Genomic DNA, 19,483 nt, shown 5'->3' on the forward strand with positions numbered 1-19,483 from the left:
GCCCTACATACAGCTTACCATGGAAAGGAGTAGGAAGGATTGGATGAATGTAATAAGAAAATAGAGATACGAGAGGAGCACAGCATCTTCACACACTTATCTGAAATTCCCACTATTGCTTTACATAAGTATTTCTATCCCTTTTTTATTTTCTATTTATTTATTAATTTTCGAACTCATCATAAACCAATTTTATTCGCCTAACTGAGATTTACAAGGTGACCATAGCTTGCTTCATACCAACAATCTCTGTGGGATCGACCCTTACTCACGTAAGGTATTACTTGGATGACCCAGTACACTTGCTGGTTAAGTTGAATGGAGTTGTGAGATTCTCTAACAGTGCCTGAAACTCTTGTATCACAATTTCGTCCACCAGGCATCTTACATGATGATTCCTGGTGGGAGAAGAACTTTACCCCGTAGGAAAAGGCTGATCAGTTGGTACCTTCAGCTGACCCGGTAAAATTTGCAAACAAATACTGTGAGCTGAAATACCCAACCTTTGCCACCGGCAGGAACCTACACCTGGAACGGACCCTCAAAATTCCAGAAGAACTCCAGCAGTACACCTCAGATCAGATCAAACAGAGAGGCTGGTTCTTCCTGGAAAGGAACCTAACTGAGGTCAACTCATCCTGGGTTAGAGAATTCTACTGTAACTACTTTCTCTCTTCCCTGGATGCCGTATAGCTCAGAGGCAAACAGATTCTGGTTACTGAGAAAGCAATTGAAGAAATCCTCCATCTTCCACCTAAATCAGATCAGCCAGATGGTTACCAGAAAGCTGAGGAAGATATGAGATTTATGAGGTTTGATTGGGATGCAGTAAAGAAGGACATCACTCTTGATCCTACTGTTCCTTGGGTCATGGAAACTAGCACATTGGTACCCAAAGAAATCAGGCTTATATATCTGAATGACGAGGCTCGGCTATGGCAACAGATTCTGGGCAGCTATGTGATGCCGAGCACTCATGAGACGGAGGTGCCAGCTGCCATGATTACCCTCATCTGGTGTGTGATGATGGGTAAGGACCTTTATCTACCTCGCTTCATCTGGCATTACATGGCCAAGGTCCATGTTAGAGGCACCCTCTCTTTTCCTTATCTGATTACTCAGTTGGGTCACCGAGCTGAGGTCCCTTGGGAGGCTGTTGATGAAAAGCCCCCCGCCACAGAGTGCCGAAAGATTATCCCGCACAGTCAGAAGTTCCTGGCTTTCGGCTACCACCCTCCATTTCTCACTGACACTACTGAGGCAGCCACCTCTTCAGCTACCCCTTCAGCTTCCACTGGCCCAGCACCACCCACTGCACCCCCACCTGCTCCTGAGCCCGTCTACCGTCTGGTGCACCGACTCTTTGATCGCCTAGATTAGATGGAGCGCCATCACCAGCAGCAGTTTAAGAGATCTGACCGTCGCACCAGGCGACTTTTTGAGAGGTTTGAGCATCGCCACAAGCGACGCTATGAGCACCTCAAGCTGATGATCCGCTCTGGTAGTGACATTCCCTTCGAGCCCGACACACCCTCCGACACATCTGAGGAGGAGGTGAGCGATCACGAGGAGGAGGCACCTACACAGGCTGAGCAGGGAGGTACCGGCCACACTGCACCACATCATGAGGAGCACCACCAGCTACAGACTGCAGATCCGGAAATTCCTCTACGGACAGAACCCCCACTGCATCGGACCACTCCTCCAATCCTCTCAGTGACTGCAGACCCTCAGCCTACCCTCGAGACACCAGCAGCCCATCTTTCTGGAGATGACACTGATAAACCACTATTTTATGGTTTATATTGTGTTTTATTGAGTGGTTTTATCAAGCTTTTCACCCACTTATTCATATGATTTGCATGTATTTACAATTCCTTCCTAAAATTATCCTATGATTAATAACTTGCTTCCTAAGGACCTTTCTGTTGTATATTTCTATCTTCCTTCGTACCATTCGATGCCGTGATCTGTATGTTAAGTGTTTCAGGCTTCATAGGGCAGGAATGGCATAAGGAATAAGGAGGAAGCATGCAAAAATGGAAGGAACACAAGGAATTGAGGAGATGACCAGCGAGAAGTCATGCGGTCGCATGGCTCACGCGACCGCACGAAATAAAAGGAATTATCGTGACGCGCTCGCGTGCCTGACGCGACCGCGCGGATTGGAAGCTGCACGAACGACGCGAAAGCGTGGACGACGCGCACGCGTGGTACGAGAAATGCTGAGTGACGCGAACGCATGGACGACGCAGACGCGTGATAAGCGTGATTTGCAGAATTATAGAAGTCGCTGGCACAGATTCTGGGCCGCATTTCAACCCAGTTTTCGGCCTAGAAACACAGATTAAAGTCTGGAAACTTGCAGAGACTCAGGACATCAATTCATATCAGATCATAATTCAATTGTAGGTTTTAGATGTAGTTTTTAGAGAGAGAGGTTCTCTCCTCTCTCTTGGGATTTAGGGTTAGGATTCCTCTTAAAGGATTTAGGATTTCAACTCTTCATCAGGTTCAATATTCCTTTTACTTTATATTTCTCTTTTATTTTCAGATACTTTAATGCTTGTATTACATATGTTGCCTATTTGGCTTATGAGCCAGTCATGTTAGGATTTTCTTTATTTAATATAAATTGAGGTATTTCAGACTTATATGTTATGGATGCTTTAGCTTTATCCAATTTATTTTCATTCGAGTAGATTTTCTTCCCTTTTGGCTTTGGTTGATTAATTGGTAACTCTTGAGTTATCAAACTCATTGTTGACCAAAAATTGGAATTCTTCAAGAATTAATTCGAGTTCCAATAACTCTAGCCTTTCCCAAGGAAAGACTAGGACCTGAGGAATCAAAATTAATTCATCCACTTGACTTACCTTCATAGTTAAAAGTTGACTTAGTAGGAGAAAAATCCAATTCTCATCACAATTGATAAGGATAACCGGGATAGGACCTCCAGTTCTCATACCTTGCCAAGAGCTTTACTAGTTATTATTTTGACGACTTGTTATTTTATATTACTTGTTCACCCTTTTGAAAACCCAAAAATATACCTTTGCATAACCAATAATAAGAACATACCTCCATGCAATTCCTTCAGAAGAAGACTCGAGGTTTGAATACTTCGGTTAATTATTTTTATTGGGTTTGTTACTTGTGACAACCAAAACGTTTGTAAGAAAGGACTCTTGTTGGTTTAGAAGCTATACTTGCAACGAGAATTTATTCTGAATTCTAGACCACGCAAAAATCCTCTCTTCAGACACTCCTTCACACCCAGCTTGAGTGAGCATCGAGGATGATGCTATTATTTAAGTGTGGGGAGGCTGCCATCTCTGGCATCTATTTATTTTGGTGAACCACTACAAACTCTCTTCTTATTTTGTCCATTTTCTATATTTTTGCACATTTTTCTCTTTTTTCTTTTTATTGTACTTTTTGCATTATGCACTTCGAGCTATATGTATAATATCTTGGATATTTTAGCTTGATTTTCACCTTAGTTTACTAGTTATATTTTAAGCGGATTAATTAGTATAGTTTACCCTTTTTAGCATATGATAGTTGATTTGGTTGAAAATAAAAAGGAAGTAAGCTAGAGACTTTAACAGAATCAATCCACACACCTTATATATATAGCATTACATGTTAGTTAGTTAACAATATTTCATCAAGGAGGAACACTAAAAGTTTAAAGCCATCCAATATATTTTACATTGAGAATAATGGGAACTCTTAATTTCTACTTGCATGACATACTTAAGTGATATATGATTTTTGAGTTAGAAAACACACAGCCTGTGAGTTTTGAGCTTAATTGCATGGTTACATTTAAACCATAATATTTTATTCCTGTGTGTTCCGCCCTTCTTATTTATTCTGGTGTTCTTTACTTTGTTTTAATCTATATGTCCGATTATAGAATATAAATACATACCAAGAAAGTGATTGAGGCCATTGTTTGATTCTAGCTCACCATTCCCAAATTAGCCTACCTTCTACATCACCCTTGTTAGCCCCCTTGAACCTTTAAATCCCCTCTTGTTTTATAACCACATTACTAGCCTTAAGCAGAAAAACAAAATAAAAATCCCAAGTTGAATCTTTGGTTAGCTTAAGATAGAAATTGTGTATTGTGTAAGTGTGGGAACCTTATGGGAACATGGATGATAGAAACAAAAGGGTAGAAAGTTAAAAAGAATAAAAAAAATTTATTTTTAAAAGTTTTGGGAAACATGCTCATGTGAAGTCAAAATAATTTAATTACCATGTGTAACAAAAAAAAATTTATTTTTCAGTATTTGAATAAAAGGGATACAAAAAGAATTCCCCAAACGCAAAAAGTGACGCACATGGGATAAACATAAATAAAAAATTAAGATATGAGCATGTAATATAAAAGGTGGGGAAAATATGGGAAAATAGGTAAAGAAGCTTTGCTTTACAAAATATGTATGTTAGGTGAGATCTTAGACTAATCAAGGATTCACTTAATTAGCTCACTTAGCCTTATACATATACCCTTACCTTTACCTTGGCCCCATTACAACCTTAATTAAAGACCTCATGATTTTTGTATGCCTATATTCTATAATTGTTGATTGGTTAGATGAAGAACAAATTTATGGAAAACAAGGATAAAAAGAAGAATAGAGTGATTAACCCAATAAATACTGAGTGACTAGAGAGTAAACACAAAATCCAGTGAGAGTTCAATAGCTCATCACCATATATCTCTACCTCTATTGCTAATTGTCTTGCAAGTTTGAAAAAATATTTTATTTACCCATCTCAATTGTAAAAGTGTTTTAACATTATCTAAGGTTGGCTATGCATATATGATTCCTTGAGAATGTAAATTAATTTGACTACATGTAAAGCTTTATATATAGGTGAATAATAACTAGATTTGCATGACTCATTTAGGTAGATGCATTTAGAATAGATTGCATTGCATGAGATTCCACCACTTTACCTTACTCTTTATCTTGGATTTAGCATGAGGACATGCTATTGTTTAAGTGTGAGGAGGTTGATAAACCCATATTTTATGATATATTTTGTGCTGAATTTAAGTGAATTATTCAATCCTTCACCCACTTATTCATGTGAAATTGCATGGTTTTACTTTTCCTTCCTTATTATGTGATGTATGTGAAAAACATGTTTCCTAGGCTTTAAAAATATTGATTTTAATTACCTTTTATTTTCATTCGATGCCGTGACTTGTGTGTTAAGTATTTTCAGATCTTCTAAGGCAGGAATGATTTGAAGGATGGAAAGGAGACATACAAAAATGGAAGGAAAGCGCAAAATGGAGTTTTTGAAGAAACTGGCAGCGACGCGAACGCATGGACGACGCGGCCGCATGCCAGCGCAAAATGGCAGTGACGCGACCACGTGATTGACGCGATTGCTCGCCATAAGTGAAACGCATATGATGCGGACGCATGACTGAAGCGACCGTGTGACAAGGAAAACTCCAAATGACGCGACCGCGTGACCCACGCGGACGCGTGACAGAGGCCACGCACCAGAAATTACAGATCTCATTCCCAGAAGTTTATGGGCTCTTTTTGGCCTAGATCCAAGCCCAGATAACACAGGCCAAGGGCTGTAAAGTGGAGGAATGAAGTGAACAATCGGAGAGCGAATTTCAAGAAGCACTTTTCATAGTTTAGATGTAGTTTTTAGTGAGGGAGGTTCTCTCCTCTCTCTTAGATATTAGGATTAGGATTTTTAGAAATTAGGAATATTTTCATCTTCTTCAATTACAGGTTCAATGTTCCTTTTATTTGTTTTCTCAATTTAGTTTATAAATTTCTATGTTCAACTCAACTTCTTTATTTGGCTATAACTGCCCATGTTACATTTGATATCTTTATCAATTCATGATTTTGAGGTATTTCAGTTTATTATTACTCTCTTTTATTTATGTTACTGTTGCTCCCAATCCGAAGACATTTTTATTCCAATAGATTTACTTTTCTCCTTTTGGTCTTGGTTAAGAAATCAGTAACTCAGGAGTTATTAGACTCAACGTGATCGATAATCGCTATCTTTGCTAATTAGCTTGAACTTCTATAATCCCAATCTTTTTCTAGGAATTAACTAGGATTTGAAGATCAAACTAATTAGTCACTTGACCTTCCCTTGCACTAGCAAAGGTTAACTAAGTGGAATTAAGATTCAATTTTCATCATCATTGATAAGGATAACTAGGATAGGACTTCCAATTTCTCATACCTTGTCAAAATTTTATTTTACAGTTATTTATTTATTTTACCTGCCATTTAAATTACTTGTTCCTCATCTTTAAAACCCCGATTTACAATCTTCATAACCAATAATAAGAACATACCTCCCTGCAATTCCTTGAGAAGATGACCCGAGGTTTAAATACTTCGGTTATCAATTTATTAGGGGTTTGTTACTTGTGACAACCAAAACGTTTGTACGAAGGGATTTTCTGTTGGTTTAGAATCTATACTCACAACGCAACTATATTTTTATAAAATTCTTTACTAGCAAAAATCCTAACGTCAGTACGCACACTGGGTCGTGTGTTCGCACCTAAACACATAGCATTTTTTTTTTGAAAAAAACGGAGCGCCAAGCTTCCTTGATTTAATCATAGGCCACGCTTTTAAAAGTGTGGCCTAAGGTTCAAAAACATGCTCAAGCTTCAAAGTGTATCCAAAAATTCTTCTTTTCTTCTTTTGAGTTTAATTTGTGTTTTTTGCTTCTTTTTCTACTTATTTCCTTCAAAATTTATAAAATCAAAAGATCAAAGCAATATACTATTTAAGCACTAAAACACTCAATAATTAAGCATTAATCATTAATTTCTTGTATGAAAAAGCATAGAAAAACCTAACATGATGTGCAGTCACACGCCGCAATCTCGACAAGCGGGATTAACCACCATCCTTACCAGGCACATAGCGACTCATCAATCTCAGTATATAAATAGTATATAATAAATCTCAGTGATAATTGCTCATATAGCACAAGTCCATTAATACTTATCTCATCAATCTTATCAACCACAATCATTCATTTCCAAGTTCCAAATTCATCATAACCATCATAAGTTCTCAATAGGTTATCATCTTATCACTCTACCAATCCACTCAAGTCATTTCATCCACAGAATTTTTCAAGTCTAAGTCACCGTCTTCTAAACATATTAACAAAACATATCTAAATTAAGTTACCTAACTCATCCTCACTAACTTCAAAGCCTAATCACAAGCTAAGAGTCTTAAATAGAGGTTAGAGAGTTTAGAAAGCTAGAGAATCATTAAAATGTATAAAAAAAAAAACAAGTTTTCAGCAAAACAGGGGTCATGCGTACGCATGGGTGTCAATTTTCCCAAGTCGCGCACGCATTCTCCATTCGCAGGCTCGCATCGTGTGCAACATGCCGTGTACACATGCCTGTAAAAATGACATTCTCGTGTATGCATGCAAGTGTCGTGTACACAAAATTAAAAAAAGATTCATAAGATAAGAAATGATCACTGTTGTAAAACAAACTTTCTTAAATATATCTTTCTATGATAATTCTAAAACCCCTCTACTGAGACCTTCAGGTTAAAATCTCACCCCTACAGCCCTATATTTTTTAGAAAACGGACAAGGAAGCCTGTGAAGAGTTTATTGAGCATTTGGTCGTGCTTTATTTGTTTTATTAGATGTTCCCTCGTCTTTGTTATTGTTATTTACATTCTTATAAAAAGGGATAGGAGTTGTAATTATATATGTTTGTATATTACTTGTATATATTATTCTTGCATATGTAAAAGTGTTGTGATGCTTTGTATATATGTATGTACGTATAAAAGAAAAAAAATATTTCTAATTTTTCAAAGAAAAGTCAATAAGGATTTCGGGTGAAAGCTCCTACTTATTATCATTATATATAGAAGTCATCGTAATATCCTCGTTATCAGAGTAGCACAACCAGAAGCGTGACATTCTGGTAGTGAGGGTGTTACATCTTCCTTAGATCTCGGTTGAGATTGATGGGATTCTTGAACCCCTGATGTCTCATTAAAATTTTCCTCCCTCATGTTGAGCTTAGAAAATCCTTTGACAAGGTTAACAGGTGTTGGTCTCGAGGGTTCTTGTTCTCCTTACTGAAGTTGCCCATTCCTTCATACTTCTTTTCTCCAACTTTGTAACTAAATTGATCCGGCTTGAGTTCTTTTGTAATTTGATCTTCCCCCTACTTACCTTCAACAATGTCTTCTAGTAAGAATTCACATGTTCTGTTTTCTTGGCCTAGATGTCCATAGTATCGACAATAGATTCCAATTCTCTCATATCATAGCTGCACCACAATCTTCTTTTCACTCGGGCCTACTAGATTAATTTTTTCAAGTAGCATTCTTGTGGCATCCATATGAACTCTTACTTTCACAATCCTCCGCTCCCTTCCTTGGATATCGAAGAAGTCTACCTCCATAGTTTCTCCTAATCTATCACCTATTTTGTATCCAAGCTCTAGGGTTTTACAATATTCAAGGAGTCCCTAGAGTTGTACCCAAATAAGTATTTTTGAATAGTCTTTCTTTTCAACTTCAATTTCTACCTTCCATCACCGTAGGTGAATGATATAATTTTTTAAGAGTCATGGAGAGCCCTCTCTATTCTAATCATATCAGTTTTTTGTCAAAAAAAATATTATCACAATGATCAATAACTCTAAAATCCTCCAATCTCTCCCATATAACTCCCAATGCTGCCTCCAAAGTACCAATTGAAAATTTTGAGTCTAGCATCAGTCTCCCTACGAGATTTCGTTCACGATTCTTATTATATTATATATTTAATAATTTATTAAAAAAACATTAATATTACGAATATCATAACAATAAAAATTACTTTTAAAAAATATTGTATCTATTTTTTTTTAAATAAATAAGTCCCTGACCAATTTGACGTTAAAACAACGTCCTTTTTTTAAATTTAATAAGCAATGAAAACTAATGGCGACAGTTTGGCATAGAACGTAAAATGGGATAGAAGAAGGGACAGCATAGTTTACACTAAGACAATAGGTAAGCAACTATTGACATTTTACTTAAATTTCACTTTTCAACTTTATTTTTTCAATCCATTGAAAATCTCTAACCTAATCCCAGTTAATTTTACATGAACTCACTAGTTATCTTGATTTCCATAACCTAGCCTAGAAAGACCTACGAACCGTTAGGCTTTAACAAATAAACGCTTGAGCATTCCCTCAAGCTCAAATTCAAGACCACTCCATTGAAAACCGTTGTCATTTGCCACCCAAGAAGATGCTCAACCTTTTAATTTGATCTATTTTGTTGAAAGGAATTGTATACTCCATCTTTTTTTTTTTTTTTTTTTTGGGTCAAGTGGATTGGACAGCCCCAATCCTAGGTATTAACCCCATGTTTCACACACTCACACAACACACTCACACACACTACATGGATACTATGGGTTCTTGCAATGAAATTGCAATGAAACTCACACACACCTAATCCTAGGTATACTCCATCTTCAATGAAACTTCACTTTCAGTTGAGGCCACATTTACTCGTGTTTTTTTTTTTTTTTTTTGGTATTACATTTACTTGTGTTAAACACTATATAAGATTAGATTATATTTAAGCCCAGTTTTGTCAAGAAAAACATAAATCAAGGTCTACATTCAGTTGTGATTATCAGACAGAAAAATGAGTTTCTTATTAAAAATGTGCAAAAATCTAAAGCATTGGAATAATCAAAATTCAGAGCCTTAAACTTGCCAATATCCAAGGAATGCATCATTCTACATTGTATACAATTCTTCAATTGCCCCCAATTTATTAAATCAAATTAGTGCTGTTCATGCAGGAATTGGAGTGAAGCTGGAAGAGCTTTGCAAGCTAGCAGCATATTTTCGAGCCCAAAGGTCATAGTGAACGATTTCCTCGAGCGAAGGTGATGTTACCAATTCCTCTTGATGCTTCTCACATGTTAGCTCCACAACCTTGAAGATATCCAAATAGCTGATCCTGCAAGTAGAGGGGAAAAAATGGGGGTTGAGAAGAGAATTTCAATTTACACTGCTTACCAAACACCTATGCCAAACACCTATGGGACTTGGATATATTTGTAGCCGCGAATTCTTTGTAAAAGAATTAATATAATAAAAATACTGAGCTGCATTATTGGCAAGGAAATAAAGCAATGCTTGTGCGTAAAATATGTGAAATTCTTACTTTTCATCAATAAACATTTCTACAGCTTTCTCGTTTGCTGCACTAAGAACTCCTGTCATCGTGCCTCCAGCACGACCAGCAGCATAGGCAAGATTCATGGATGGATATTTGACATTGTCGGGAGCTTTAAATGTTAAAGAACCAAGCCTGAATCATCACACATTTCAAATATGGCTCAGTCAAACAAAAAATACAAGAACAAATTTTCTGTGCCCAATCCCATTTAATTAAATACTTCATTTTACATCATGAAATTTCATGATAGAAATGGATGGCATATGGTGTAGTGGAAGTTATAGGATCATTGTTCATCGTCTGATCATTCGTAACAAGAACGGTCTCAAAATTTACAACTCTATTTCAAGTGGATTGGTCTATTTTCTTCAGTGTGGGTAGACTATAGATAATTTGAAGATCTTGAAATATGTAAGATGCAGGGGAAAATGGTATTACTTGCAAAGATCAAGGCGAGGCCAAGTTATTTCAGAGCAGTAAATTCTCTCGGGCCATGACATAGTATAGAGGATCGGTAAACGCATATCAGGCCACCCCAACTGTGCCAAAACTGATGAATCCTGAAATTTAAAATAATCTATCATTTCTTCTATTCTTTTGATGATATATATGTTAACAAACTATTCATTATCAACTCCATATATCTGAAGAGATATTACAAAGATGAAGAAAACCAGTATAGTATAAGGGTCAAACCTGTGTTTCTATCATGGAATGTATGATAGATTGTGGATGAATGACAATTTCGATATTATCATAGTCAGCTCCAAACAAGTAATGTGCTTCAATTACTTCTAGACCCTGTTATGAAGAAAATTACCTTTATAACAAGGAAATCTAGATTATATAATTAAACAGATATGTAAGAAGAATCTTTTAATACGATATGTTGACAAAAGGAATAAAACCTTATTGAAAAGGGTAGCCGAGTCCACGGTTATCTTTTTCCCCATATTCCAGTTGGGATGTTTTAATGCATCAGCAACTTTAACATCTTTCAGTTTTTCAACAGGCCAATCCCTATGATCACCAAGAAGACACACTTAAAAACGGAACATTTGATTATCTAGAGAAACAGTTAAACTATGACTCTTGTGAAATGAAAAACGGAAAAGTTGAGACATGTTAGGTTTATTCTACACACCTGAAAGCACCTCCAGATGCAGTTAAAATAATTCTCCTAAGTGAACCTTCTGTCAACCCCTGGATGCACTGAAGCAAAGAAAATGCTTTTCAGTTTTCGCAGCAAGAAGTGGATTAGGATGATACAAAATTGTTCTTTTGTCATTGATCTTGTTGTAGACACAAATTTTTATAGATTATGTGCTTTTTTATACCTGAAAAATGGCAGAATGTTCTGAATCGGCTGGGAGTATTTTTATATTATGCTTTTTAGCAAGAGGAAGAACAAAAGGACCTCCAGCAATCAATGTCTCTTTGTTGGCCAATGCTATGTCTTTCCCTGCTTCAATTGCAGCAACTGTTGGCTAATAATAAAATAATGAGAGGAACTTCAGCTTTCTAATATCTGTTATCCGATAAGCTATAACAAATACCATCTCTACTTCAGCATCTTAAGTATGGACTTCGTTAATATAAAAAGGAATTCTAACTTTAATGATATCAACAGTTTCTTATACTTCTGTTGTGTCTCTCTTATCTAACTGTTGTTTCCAGTAAACAAGCTATGTTATTACGCATACAACAATATTCAGTAACTTCAATGCGTTAATGGGGTCAATTTTCTTCTGAAAAAACAATAATGATGTTGTTATGTTGGAAACTGATTGCTTAGGCAAAATGATCAAAAACAGGGAAGGAAATAAAAAATGGGTTACCTTTAGTCCTGCACATCCTACTATTCCTGTGACTACACTAACAGCATCCGGGTGACGAGCAACCTGAAAATATAAAAGCTTGTGAAAAAACAATATTGGCTCTCTAAGCCACATTATATCATATGAAGAAACAAGAGTTCAACCTCAATAACTCCCTGCTCTCCAGGGATGATCTCAGGCTTTTGTTCAACGGAAGCCAAAGCCTCTTTAAGTTCAGCAATTAGGGATTCATTTCTTACAGCAACGAGTTGAGGCTTAAATCTCTTAACCTGCGAGACATAAATATTCAAAGAGATTAGTCTTTCTTTCTCCAGTTGGTATATCACAATTATTAGAGACACGACAAAGCCTTATATTAAGGAATTTAACTTTTCAAAATTTTAGTCTTCATGAATTATCTACTCAAATTAAAAGGAAAACTCAAGGGAGTGAATCACAGGGAACTCCATTGAAAATATTTAGTTTTAAGATTTGATTTGATTGGTAGCAGGACAAATGAATCCAAAATTCCAGTACATGCTTGAGAGAAAGTATTTACCTGATCTGCAAGAAGCGTTACGTTCGAACCTGCAGCAAGTGCCACAACTTTGAACTTATCTGGATTCTCAGCAACGATATCGAGTGTCTACAAAAACATAAGAGCAAAGATGAATCACATCAAATCAAGGAACAAGAAACAAAGCCAAGTCAAACTACATATACAAGTAGTAAACACATTCTTTTGAATTGTAGCACTAAAAACACAAACTACTTCCGAAAAATTCTTGCAAACACACAATATATCACAAGTCCAGAAAGCATCTGATCTTAGATTACATCTCATTCCAATAGATAGCTATGACACAGTTTGTAATGCTATGATTCTATGCTAGAGTGATATTCCATTTCCACCTATACCTGAGTTCCGATTGAACCAGTACTTCCGACGATTGAGATGGGTTTCGGCCCCTCCCAAGTCTTGCGGTTCTGTTCCGGGACCGCCCTTCCTGGCCATGCTGGTGGTGGTGGTACCTGCACTGAGCAGGAAACTCTTCTTCCTGCTGCAGCTCCACAGTATTTTCTTTTCAGAGCAAAATGACCTGAAACATCAAAATGGTCATGGAAAAGTCAACCACCCAATCACCATGTACTATGCAATGACCATCAAAACAAAAACTAAAGCCAATGGTTCAATATTAATTAAAAGAAAAAAAAAACAAGGTTCAACATTCAACAAACAAAAAATCATACTATGTAATAACACAACAACAGTAGCAATAGCATAAAAAAAATGGAGGGTACCTAACAAAAAAGGGGAAAAAATGGAAAGTGAGCATAATTTGAAGGAAACCAAAAATCAAACCAAACCGAACCAAGACAAATTCAAACACATCGAATTTCTTCCTCTTCTTCTATAAAGTTGAGAACTTTAGAGGAATAAACTAAGAGAACCTGGAAACTTTGCAGTGAGGATGTTAGACTTGAAGGAATCAGTGAAGAAAATAGACTTGACTTCAGCTGGGGAAGGCAAATTGAGAGCCATGACAAGAGAAAAACGAAGCTGAACCCAAATCCAGTACCAAATTCAACAAGAAAAATAATGGAAGTTTGAAAGTACAGTATCCCAGATAAAAAGTGTAGCAAAAAAAATGGTGGGAATTGCTATGGAGGAAGAAAAAGAAAGGCTTTGGATTAATAACCAACAATGGAAGTGAGAATAGATGTGGTTTATTATCATTAACGAAAGATTGTATTGTTTTTTATGTTTAAAAAGAAAATTTACCCTCTTTATTATATTTTTTTTATTTTCAAGTTTAGGAGTCCGAGCCTCTTATTTAATGAGCACTGAATCTGAAATTATAAAAGTATTCAAAGTTTTTCGACCAGTCAATTTCCAACTTCCAAGAGTGTTTCTAAAATGTATTCTAATACTATGCTTTTAAGTATATTTAAACAAATAAGTTGTTATGTTTTTAAAATGTATGTTTAAAACAATAAGATAGATTTTGCTAGTATGATTTTAAAATAATATTTGAAAACATATTGTAAAAACATATTTTATTAAAAATTATTATAAGAAAATTAATACATTTTAATATATTAAATATACTAAAATTTTAAATAATTAATTTTATATTTACTACATAATTAATTATCAAAAAATAATTAAATAACTATAATATTTTACGGTATATTCATTAAAATTAAACTATTTAAAATATAAAATTAGAAGTTAGAATACGTCTTAATTTTTATAAAAAGAAAATGAAAACCGTTTGAATAAAATGCTTTTTTATACTATTTTACAATTGTCATGCGGAATAATTGAATGGGAATTGAAAAATGCAAGTGGTGAGCAAGTTGCAATTTAATGATTATTGATGGGTGTAAAGGATAATATTAATTGAACGTCTATAAGTTAGGTGTTGAAAGGAAGACTTAATTAAAATCGAAAATTAATTAAATTAAATTAATTTTGATATAAAAGTGAAATGTTCAAAAGATATTCGTTGACTGTAAGTTTAGACAACGAAGAAATTAGTCATCACTGTTCAGCGATCCATAAAATATTCAACACAAAAAGAAAATATGTAACAGCACACAAAATGCTGAGGAAAGAGATGTGTGGGATCTAAGAGTGCTATACTGTCCGAATTCGTGGGTATTTATTTCGTCTATATCTTTTTAAGACGGGTATTTATTCGTCTTTGAACTAGAAAGAATTTTTAGTGGGATGAATTTTTAGACGAAATTAAATTTAGGTTAAATCCGATATATATAATATATATAAATATATATTTTTAATATATAATATAATTATATAAATTTTAAATTTTAATTTTATTTATTAAATTTTAATAATTATAAAAACAAAAAAAAAAACAAAACGAATATCCATAAAAATAGATTAAAATTTAATTTTTACTATCCACACATAAAAATAAAACGAGTTATAAATTATTGTAAGATAGAGCAAAATTAAATAAGACAAAAATCAGTTCGTATCCGCACATCACCGCCCCCTAATGGAATCTGCATTCGTCTTCCACTAATAGAGTAAGAGCACTCCTATATTCTGGTTTCGTCTTCATGTGTATTAGTTAAATCCAATTAATAATTTTACTCCTACTTCTTCATAGTTGGATTATACGTGTGTGATTAAGAGTATGCACTCAATGTGATTCTCCTGCTCAACTTTATCTTTGACCATATGTCGGTAGCGTTTGTTTTAAATTACTGAGACAGAGACTGAGAGACTGAAATTTAATATCGTATTTATTAGTTCAGAGACTGATACTAAAATTTCTGTCTATGTCTCTAAAATTTCAGTATTTCAGTATCTCCAAAAAATATAAGGACATAGGAGATTGAAATTTTTAGAGATGGAGACTGAAATTTTAATAACATTTTATACATAAAATACTTTCATTTCAATTAATTAATTTCAATTTTACTCTTTGTGCAAATTAAATTAGAGTTTTATTTTTGTTTCAATTCTTATCTCCCATTTTTCACCAAACAAAATACAAAAATTTATTTCAATTCATGTCTCTTAATCTCTGTCTTTCAGTTTCAATCTTTTCGTCCATGTCTCTCTATCAAACGCTTTGACTTCTTCCAAAAAAAAACATCTAGTCCAGGCTAAGCTTTTGCGTCACTTTTGCGTCTACAAAGCAAAAAGACAAAAGCTTGGTAGATGGTAGTTATTGCCTTCGTGTTCAACCTATTTATTAAGTAGGAGATTCATAAAAAAAGGAAATTTGGAAAATAAGTCCTACATCAAATATTAAAATTAAAATATAAGTTTAGTATGTTGAAATAGAAGTAACTAATAAAAAGAAATAGGATAGCAATATTTTTAATGAAAAATAAGTAAAAAATTAACTAATATTAAATTAAATACAAGATAAATAAATCCTAAATAAAAAATGTTAATTACTTGAGATTTTTTTTGTAAATAAATTATTTCTGTCGAATAAATAGCATAAGGAAAAAAGAAAATTTTTTTATATAAATAAATTAAATATTTTATTTACCAATATATATAATTTAAAAAGTATTTACTAATTTACGAAATATTATTTATCTCGTTTACAATATAAATGAGATAATTATGAACGTATTTTATTTACACAGTAAACAATGTAAACGAGATAAAACACATTTTTATTTGGTTTTATTTTATTTGTAAACAAGATAATTATTAAACGTTCATATATAATTATCTTTTTTACATCGTAAACGAGATATGTGTATCATTATAAAAAGGGGTCCAGTTACACATCTAAGTGTTTTTCGCAATCATGTCCAATCAAGTTAGCGCAAACTCAACAAAAATCACTTTTATCATACCAACATTGAAACGGATCATAGGAGGAGGAGGAAAGAAGCAGAATCTGCATGCGTGGAGGAAGAGGAGAAGAAGGAGGCACGTGATTTGAAAAATTGTTTATAACAACTTGGTTAGACTTAGTTAAATATTTTATTTGGATGTAAAATTTTATTCTATAAAAAATGTACGATTTAAATTATTTTTTAGTTTAATTTTAAAATTAATTTTATTTTTTAGCAATTACTAATATCTTAATATGGTTACTAATACTAATATCTTGAAATAATTACATTACGTATTTTAGCGGCCAGATGCTCATCAAACTCGAGTTACTTGCTGCCTCGACAGCGCCTAACTTCAATTTCATGATGGTAGGCGCCAAACCCAGCCAATTAACAAAGGGAAAAGTGGTCCCGCGTCCTATTGTGATGGCAATGCAGATCTTTTATATTATTTAATTTTAATTAAAACTTTATTTTAATTACAATAGAAAAAGATATTATTTAATTTTAGAAAATATAATTTACATTAATTAGAATTAGATATAAAAGGAAAAATAATCAAGAAGGACTCCTCCTCTCTTCTACCTCATTCTGCACTTTACAGTTTTACAGAATTCTAGTTTTCTCTCTGAACCATGAGCAACTAAACCTCCACTATTAAGGTTAGAAGCTCTGTTTATTCTATGAATTAATACTATTACTATTTTATTTTAATTCATGTATTGATTTCAAATTCAAGAATTGTTTTCGTTCTTTATCTTATGAATATGGGTGGAACGGAAGTATGACCCTTGTTCTATTTGAGTTCTTGTAAAACTTGGAAAAGCTCTTTGCTTGAACAATAGCTTGACAACAATTTCTCCTACATTTCTAATTATCTGGACTTAATGGGATACGTGACATATAATCCTCTTATATTTAGATAATTAAGATTTCTGTGGCATATAAACTATAATTGAACTTAACCCTCTAATTGGAATCAAGTGACCAAGGAATTGGCGGTTGATGAAGGTTAGAAAAGGCTAAAAAGGTATAAAGAATTAGGGTTTAGTCACATATAGTTTGCCATGAATTGAAATAGTTGGTAAGAAAAGTTAATCCGAAAAATAAATACCTCTAAAACTTTAATTGTTTTCTCCATATATTTCGCAACCCATTTACTACTTGCTTTCTGATCTTCTAAATTTACTGTTTGGTGCAATTGAACTCTCAATATTCTTTTCTGTTTGTCTAACTAAGTAAATCACTTAACCATTGTTGCTTAGTCCATCAATCCTCATGGTGATCCCATCAGTGACCACCATCGAATGCCAACGCATACTGTTTGCGGGGGATTTGGTTTAAGCAGTTAGTGTAAGTCTCGTCCTGTTCTCGTAAATGCTAGTAACGCAATTCATACTCGCAAACCGTCCTCAAATATCCTACACAATAAGAAAAAACAAATAGAAAAAAACTAGATCACTAAGACTGTTTGAAGGTAACTCTGTTAATAATGAACTTCGAATTACTCAATGTTACCTATATTGACGACAAGTTTTTGCAGGTACGGTGCCTTGATAATAAGTAATAGTTAAGTCTAGGAAGGCAAATTAGTAGCGCTTGGTTTTCAGTATGATCATGACATACTGGAAACTGGGTCCTTTTAATTTAGTATCAGAACAGTTCGTTCCTAGTAAAGCTTGGGGAGGTGGACTGAATCATACTTTATTGCATTCTCTGAGTTGTGTTTTATGCATATAGGATATCCTTGTGATATGGATTGCATGACTGTTATTGTGTTTCTATTTTAGAGACTATTCACACTTTGCCTAAAATGTTAAGACTGATCACCTTAATATTGAATGTTGGATGTGAACAGGATTTTGATGGCTGCACAGGGACGAGGCGTGGTGCGAACCCTATAGATGATTCGACAAGAGATGTGAATGTTTTTATAGCTGCAATGAACACCATGGCTGAGGCCGTGCGTGAAACAGCGACTGCAACAATGCGAGCAATTAACCGTTTAGGAGAAAGGGATGGAGATCGTAATGGGAGACGTAATGGTGAGTGTGGTGAAGACAGTAATTACAATGATGGTGTTAGAAATTAGGATAACCCTATGACGCTGGTAACCTTTCTGAAAGTGAATCCGCCTAAATTTTAAGGGGACGCTTGCTGCAACTGAATCTGACAATTGGTTTGGCAGTATTGAGAAATCGTTGCGAGTGCAACATGTGCCAGAAGGACAACATGTAGAATTTGCGACCTATAAACTGGAGGGAGAAGTTGAACACTGGTGGCATGGAGTGCAACGCTTTCTGAGACAGGAGGTGGAAAAGATTGTATGGGATACTTTTAAGGAGGAATTTTAAAAAAAGTATTTTTCTAGATCCGTTCGTGATGCCAAAGGGATGGAATTGATGTAGTTGAAACAAGGGAATATGTCAGAGGTAGAGTATACCCAGAAATTTGAGGACCTGTGCCGATTCTCTAAGATCTGTCAGGGAAACCCAGATGATTTGAAGAACGAAATTGTTTGAAGTATGAAGGAAGACTCCGCGATGAGCTGATGCATTCATTAGTCCCACTGAAGAAATGGAATTTTGCAGAGCTTGTCAATAAGAGTCAGTTGGTGAAGGACTGTGAGGAGAAGATGGCGACAGTGAGAATGAGTCATCAAGATTTACCACCGATGAATTTTAATCGGTATATAGCTCATCGGCAAAAGAACTTTAAAGTGAATAGAACACCTTCATATAGGAATCAGCAAGTTGGCGATCTTCCTGCCCATGGCAATGGAGAAAGGCAAGGACGAAACACTGATAGGCAACCACAACCAGCATTAGCAAACCTTGTTTGTGATTAGTGTGGACAGAACCATGGTAGAAATCCTTGTCGATTTGGTTCGAATATTTGTTACTTATGTGGTGGATCTGGACACATGGCGAGGAACTGTCTGAAGAAGATTGCTCAAAATTCAGTTAGACCGCAACAACCAGGAAGAGTATTTACAATGATTGCTGAGAATGCTCGTACTTAGACTCCCTGACCTAAGGTTAGTATTGTGTCAAGACTCACTTCCTAACTACACTT

The 19,483-nt window shown here is 34.8% G+C and overlaps 1 protein-coding gene across 1 annotated transcript; it reads right to left on the reverse strand.

Annotated features, from left to right (window-relative positions):
• Window positions 1–9,698: 9,698 nt before the first annotated feature.
• Window positions 9,699–14,020, reverse strand: LOC112695470 (1-deoxy-D-xylulose-5-phosphate reductoisomerase, chloroplastic). Its single transcript, XM_025747819.3, has 12 exons — window positions 13,526–14,020; window positions 12,992–13,173; window positions 12,633–12,719; window positions 12,238–12,363; window positions 12,095–12,157; window positions 11,594–11,743; window positions 11,401–11,468; window positions 11,165–11,276; window positions 10,953–11,057; window positions 10,695–10,816; window positions 10,242–10,388; window positions 9,699–10,034 (listed from the first exon to the last, which is right to left on the reverse strand). Exons 1-12 carry the CDS (start codon window positions 13,614–13,616, stop codon window positions 9,866–9,868), a joined length of 1,422 nt encoding a protein of 473 aa, XP_025603604.1. The 5' UTR covers window positions 13,617–14,020; the 3' UTR covers window positions 9,699–9,865.
• Window positions 14,021–19,483: the final 5,463 nt, after the last annotated feature.

This window comes from Arachis hypogaea, chromosome 1 (assembly GCF_003086295.3).
Source record: "Arachis hypogaea cultivar Tifrunner chromosome 1, arahy.Tifrunner.gnm2.J5K5, whole genome shotgun sequence".
Classification (NCBI taxonomy): domain Eukaryota; kingdom Viridiplantae; phylum Streptophyta; class Magnoliopsida; order Fabales; family Fabaceae; genus Arachis; species Arachis hypogaea.

What these genes read in the sequence shown, in the direction of transcription:
- LOC112695470 (XM_025747819.3), bottom strand. Translation starts at nt 13,616, where the DNA reads ATGGCTCTCAATTTGCCTTCCCCAGCTGAAGTCAAGTCTATTTTCTTC. An exon ending in CCTCACTGCAAAGTTTCCAG is followed by an intron (nt 13,174 to 13,525) that starts GTTCTCTTAGTT and finishes TTGATGTTTCAG; the next exon opens with GTCATTTTGCTCTGAAAAGA. An exon ending in GAAATGTTTATTGATGAAAA is followed by an intron (nt 10,035 to 10,241) that starts GTAAGAATTTCA and finishes CTCTACTTGCAG; the next exon opens with GATCAGCTATTTGGATATCT.